General features: G+C 42.6%; 1 protein-coding gene across 1 annotated transcript in view; it reads left to right on the top strand.

Annotated features, from left to right (window-relative positions):
- Nucleotides 1–260: 260 nt before the first annotated feature.
- Nucleotides 261–6000, top strand: part of top1l (DNA topoisomerase I, like) — a 79691-nt gene continuing 73951 nt past the window's right edge. The window contains exons 1-2 of the mRNA XM_041204041.1: nt 261–421; nt 647–671. Of these exons, the coding sequence (XP_041059975.1) occupies nt 398–421; nt 647–671 (49 nt within the window). The 5' untranslated portion in view covers nt 261–397. The remainder of the gene's footprint in view (nt 422–646; nt 672–6000) is intronic.

Below are 6000 nucleotides of genomic sequence, written 5' to 3'. Positions count from 1 at the left end.
CATCAACTACAAGCAAAAAAGTTTTTCTCTGTCTCTGGCAGGAAAGAGTCTGATGCCCCAGGGTGGTGGCAGGGGCTTTGATAGAAGGGGTGGTGGGGTGGGGTGGGGTGGTGGGCTGGGGGGGTGGGCAGAGAGTGGTCGGGGGGGGCGTGTCCGCTCTATTTAAATCAGCCTGTTGGTGCAGCTGAACCCACCAATTGTGAGAGAAAGGCAATTGACATGTAAATTCGCCTCCAAGTTAAATCCACGTGCATGCGCAGTACGCCGAATCGGGGACTTAGACGTTGCACAAGGAGCTGGGGGGCAGCTCAATCTGAGGCAGGTCTTTGGTGTGGATACAACTCCACAACAAAAAAAAAACAATATATAATCATCAAGAAGGAAAAAATCCTCAAAAATGAGCGTGGATCACCTCTCCCAGGTAGGTGGAACCGGTTTCAAAAATTATGTCGGACTTGTGAAAGAAAATCAGGCGACTTTTCCCCCTCGGAAAAAAAACATGTAGTGATTTGAAACTTGTGAAAAATTTTCATCTCTCTCTCTCTCTCGCCCTCTCTCTCTCTCTCTCTCACTTGATGGCTAAAGACTTTTTTTTTAAAAAGGGGGTAAAAAAGTTCTAACGTGATTTATTTTTCTCGTGTTGCAGGTCAACACGGATTCTCGTTTGAACGGTGAGTACTTTGGGTGAAAATTTCTCTTTATTTTATTTTGGTCAGGTTATGTATTTTCTTTCCTTCTCTCTCTTCCCCCCCACCCCACCTTCCTCCCCCTCCCCCCATCACCATCACCGCCCCCCCTCCCCCCCCACCAACCAACCAACCAACCAACCAACCTCTCTCTGCTGTTCTCTGAACAAGAGGATCAGACATGGCGTCCAGAGACTAAGTCCCGTCTACGTGCCCACAAGCCCTATTGTTCAAATCGGCCCCCCAAATAACCGCCTTGCCGGCCCCCCACCGAGCCCGTTGCCCCGCCAGCCGCCGCCGCCGCACCCGGAGTCTGGCGTGCGGGTGTCGGCCGGCCGCTGGCGGCTTCGGCCGGGCCGGCGTCGCGAGCGAAAACCCGGCTTTTCGGCCGTTAGGACTTAGTCTCTGCGCCATTTTATTTTTCCTCTCTCTCTCTCTCTCTCGCTCTCGCTGACTCTCTCTGTCTGTGTGTCTGTGTGTGTGTGTGTGTGTGTGTCGGTTCCTTCGTGCATGTTGTAAGAACGAGGCTCTCTTACACTGGGAGCAATGTGCTGGGCATTTAAAATAGAGAGCCAGCCAAAAAAAAAATAAAAAAAAACCTGGCAGGAGCAAACTAGGAAGGAAGGTTTACCAAAAAAAAAATTTGAATAAAAATAAAGAAGGGAGGAGGGGGAAGGGTGGGAGAAATTATAATTTTTTTTGGTAGAAATACAGCTCCCCTCTCTTTTTAACCCCCCCCCCCCCCCCTCTCTATTTGCATTTTGATTTCTCTTTTGGGTGATTGGTGATGGAGCAGCAAATGTCTCCACTCACATGGCGGCAGCATTGTGAAGGTTATATATATATATATATATATATATTATTTTTTTAAAAAAGCAATATGTTGTCAGATATTTTTTAAAATTTTTCAATTCATATTGAATTGAGTCTTTTCTTCTTTCCTGTCCCTGGGATATTGGGGGGGGGGGGGGGGGGAAATAGCCGGTGTTTGAATTTCCCGGTTATGTGATATTTATTTTTACATTGTTGCTAGACTGGCCATGTTCTAGAAGGTGCCCTAGAGGTTTTTTTTTACACATTATCCCAGCACAGATTCGTCTTCCAAAATAGCCATCTTCCATGCATGTAAGTGTAAACTTTGCCACGATGTTCAGTGCAGCAACTTTTCAGTTTGGTGCCTATGTACCTTAAGTCGCTTATGGCAGTGGGTTTAAAAAAAAATGGCTTACATCGTTCCCAAAAGTCTGGTGAAACTGACTAGGCATTGCTGAGGGGGCTTGTGGGGTTTATTTTACTTAGCTTTGTGGTCAATTATATACCACTTTGCACCTTTTTAATCTTCAGGATCACAATGCACTTTAGTACAATGCTTAACAATTATGTATTCATGGGTGATAATGGTTTTAAACTAGTCACCCTAAAAGTTTTCACTTTGGAAAGTGTTGATTTAATTAAGAGCTGTAGATACAGGACATCAAGAATGGAAACTTGCATGCAACTTAGACTTGTTAATTTTTTGAAAATGATCCTGTTAGAATTGTCGATTTTTTGCTAATGGGCTTTGATGGTTACATTCTCTGCATATCATTCTGAACTAATGCCACAGAAACCAAGTGCTTTTTTTTGTTAACACGTGTGTGTCTCCTTTAGCATAAAAGGATCTATCAAATATGTGACATCTCTTTTTAAGATTCAAATTACCCAATAGAAACTAGATTTTGATTTTGTGTGTTGAAGCCATCCTGTCAAATGGCAACCTGCTATACTGGGTTGCACAGTCAAGTGCATCAAGGAGGAAGTGAGGGGGGCCAAGAGTTGTCTAATTGTAGAAACTATTTAACTTTTTAAAATGAATGGAGCTAGAGCTGTGTGAGTGCTATTAGTTTTGCCTTGAGGGGGGTGTAATACAGTTGTAGAATATTAATGGAAAGAGTAAAACTTTTAACGCATTTTCAGAAAGAATTTTTCAATTTGGTGATGTGCATCTCATTTCACTTTGGTCAGTGAGGTGCTATACCCCCTGTGATGCATTGGATTTGACTTCAGATTTAATTTGAAGAGCAGGGTGTAATTTTGAAGTTTGGTTTGAACTAGTTAATCGAATGACTTGAGCAGGATCCAAATTTAAGGCTATTCTCAATTGATCTTATGAAAACTGATTCATAGTGTGATTTCACATTTCTGATGTTCCTTTAGTATCTTATGTGGCATGTTCAGCTACACACCTATATTGTATGTTTAATCTAGCACAAGGGGCATCATAGCAAAGACCAATTCACCCTTTTGCGGGGTACTTTTCGGCAGATGTTGGTGAATTGAGATCAGAGTGAATGGGGAGGTGGTATTTAGACCCAGGGTAATGCTCTGGGGACCTGGGTTTGAGTCCCACAATGACAGGTGGTGAAACTTGAATTCAATAAAAATCTGGAATTAAAAGTCTGATGACCACAAAACCATTGCTGATTATCAGAAAAACCCATTGGGTTCACTAATGCCCTTTAAGGAAGGAAACTTGCTGTCCTTACCTGGTCTGGCCTACGTGTGATTCCAGACCTACGGCAGGGAAGGAAGTCTGGCCTGCATGTGACTCCAAACCTACTGCAAAGTGGTTGACTCTTAATTGCCCTCTGTACAATGGCAAGTAGGGATGGACAATAAATGCTGGCCTAGTCATTGACGCCTACGTCCCATGAATAAATATAAATCAGAAGCGGGAACCTTGTCTGACTTCTCTTTTCTCCCTAATTGAGCACTGGCCCTGGGATGATCTTGGTCTGTTCTGCATCTTGTGCTACATTTGTCACAGCCACTATGGTACACAAGTATTTCTGATTTTCAGCTGAAATGCTTGGAAGTGATGCTGTGGTGAACATGGTGACTGTCATCATATGCTATCAGTCAATGTGGGTGGGAAGGTTGAGGGTTTGTGGCCCTTCTATCATCTATTCCCTAGTGTTCCTTCTTCTGATCATTTTCCTGGAGAACCTAACCAGATATGCTCTCTAAGATCTGCATAATCTGTCTTAACTGACTAATTGGAATATTTAAGATATAATTTGAAGGGTTTTCTTCCTTCTGAAATTGCAGGCTCATTCTGAGATCTGACTTCATTGATGTTGGGGATTTACACTCAAGTGTGCACTCTTCATGAATGAGCCTAGATTTAATGCATTGGGGAGTGTGCTATAAAAATTGATCTGACTGCTTATGCCATGTGTTCCTTCCAGCAGGAATCACTGTATAATAAGCTATGGAATCTGCCTTCTCTCACAGCCTAGAGGGACTGAAGCTAGTTATTATTTGCAGCTATTCTGATTCAGATCTGTTAACTGAACAAGGACTGGGGCGTACCTGATTGGGTTTAGTTCAGTTCATGTCAGGCTGACAACTTACTAACTACGCTAAAGAGGGAGCTAGACTATTTTGAGTTTATTCATTTGCTCCTTGAATCAATGAATTATACTGTGATGCGATTCCAGTGATGTTGATAGCCCTCTACTGCCTCCCTTAAGTGCCTGTTCTTGCCATGCAAACATGCACTGTTACATCATCGGGAGAAACACAACACAGAGTCTCTGCTCATGCATGTTTTCTAAGCAGGGTCACTGTCTGCTATTTGCGATTGAGAAATGGGACAGACGTGCTTTGCAGAGGTGAAATCAGCCCAATGTAAAGGCCAGAGCTCAGATCTGGGGTCTTTATTGTGTGGCTCAGTTGCTTTTTGGAGGCAATTTGGTGGTAAGCTATTCTGTTTGCATTGGTAAGTATGATCATTTACCCAAGAGTGCTTCAGAATCCATTGTAAATACCACAGAGGAAACCCAAGGAATTATATATGGCTAGCCAAATCTATTATCAGGAAATTGCTAGTCTACAATTTACATTTTCAGCTGATCGGAGAACTAGCATGTATTTGTAAAGGGGCAGTCAGGCCTGATGAAACTGATTTTTTTTGGAAGTAGCTCAAGAACTGTGCAAGGCAATATCTATGGATGTTTTTTATATGGACTTCAGAAGGACTTTGATAAGGTCCCTCAAGAGATTTTTAGCTAAGGTTGAAGCTCTTGGAATTGAAGGCAAATTATTGACCTGGGGCTGAGGGGAGGGAGACAAGGTAGGGATAATGGGCTGATACTCTAATTGATAGGATGTGATCATTGGGTGTTGGGGCCTCAACTATTCGCTGTATCTATTAACAACTTAGATGAGATGGAAAGCTTACCTAATCAAATTTTCCAATGACACAAAGGAAGTATTGTAAGCAGCGTGGATGAAAGTGTACAATTGCAAAGGGACTGATAAAGTGAATGGGTAAAACTGTGGCAAATGGATTTTGAACTGGGCAAATGTGCAGATATCCACTTTAGACCAAACATAAAACAAACTAGAAAAAATGGAGGTCGAAGGAGGCTGGGGGTTTCCAAGTAAGTAGATCATTAAAATGTCATAAGCAGGTACAGAAAATAATCAAAAAGGTTAAGTGAATGCTTGCCTTTTGGGTGTAGAGAGCAAGAATACAAGGGGGTTGCATAGTCCCAAAAAAAAATTGAGCCAGGTCTTTCACAAGTGAAATTAGAGTTGGAGTGGGGGGAGAAGAGTGGTAGAAGTTTGGAACTCTGTTCCTCAAATGGCAATTGATCCTAGCTCAATTGCTAAAGTTTAAAACTGTGACTGAAAGATCTTTGTGACCCAAAGGTATTAAATGGATTTTATATGGTAGGTATATGGAGTTTGATCACAGATCACCATCGTCTCATTGAATGGTGGAACAGGCTTGAGGGTCTAAATGACCTACTCCGTTCCTATGTTTCCTTGCTTCACCTTATTTTTCTCTACCCACTGATTTGGTGAATCTGCTAGTCTGTGGTAGCCCTTTTCAGAAGGGCTACTTGGATGTAAATGGATTGATGCTTTTCAATCCAACAATTTGTGTTCTGGGCTCTTTCTGTAAGCCCCATTTTCCTTTTATGTGGCCGGACTGAGGGAGCAGCAGCTGAGATGTTATTGGCCTATTCCATTCCCATCGACGCATGTGCCCCATTGGATGTCAGCTTGTTATTCAGAAGGCTGGATTACAGGCCTCCTGCTTGCTGGCGCTACAATAGCAGAACCATTCGAACCACTCTGTTCACATGGGATGAGAGTATCCTACTGGATGTTTGGAGACTTCAGAATTGTCATCTCCACTCTTTGTTTATGTTAGATTATGTATAGTTAAATCATCAGCAAGGAAATTTTATATCTTCAATCGGGTCACCAGTCCTCTTTCCCTCCTCCTCCTACCCCCACCACAAAGTCAGTTGACACTTCGTAA

Source organism: Carcharodon carcharias, chromosome 14 (assembly GCF_017639515.1).
Source record: "Carcharodon carcharias isolate sCarCar2 chromosome 14, sCarCar2.pri, whole genome shotgun sequence".
Classification (NCBI taxonomy): Eukaryota; Metazoa; Chordata; class Chondrichthyes; order Lamniformes; family Lamnidae; genus Carcharodon; species Carcharodon carcharias.
This window is presented reverse-complemented; position numbering and strand designations above follow the sequence as displayed.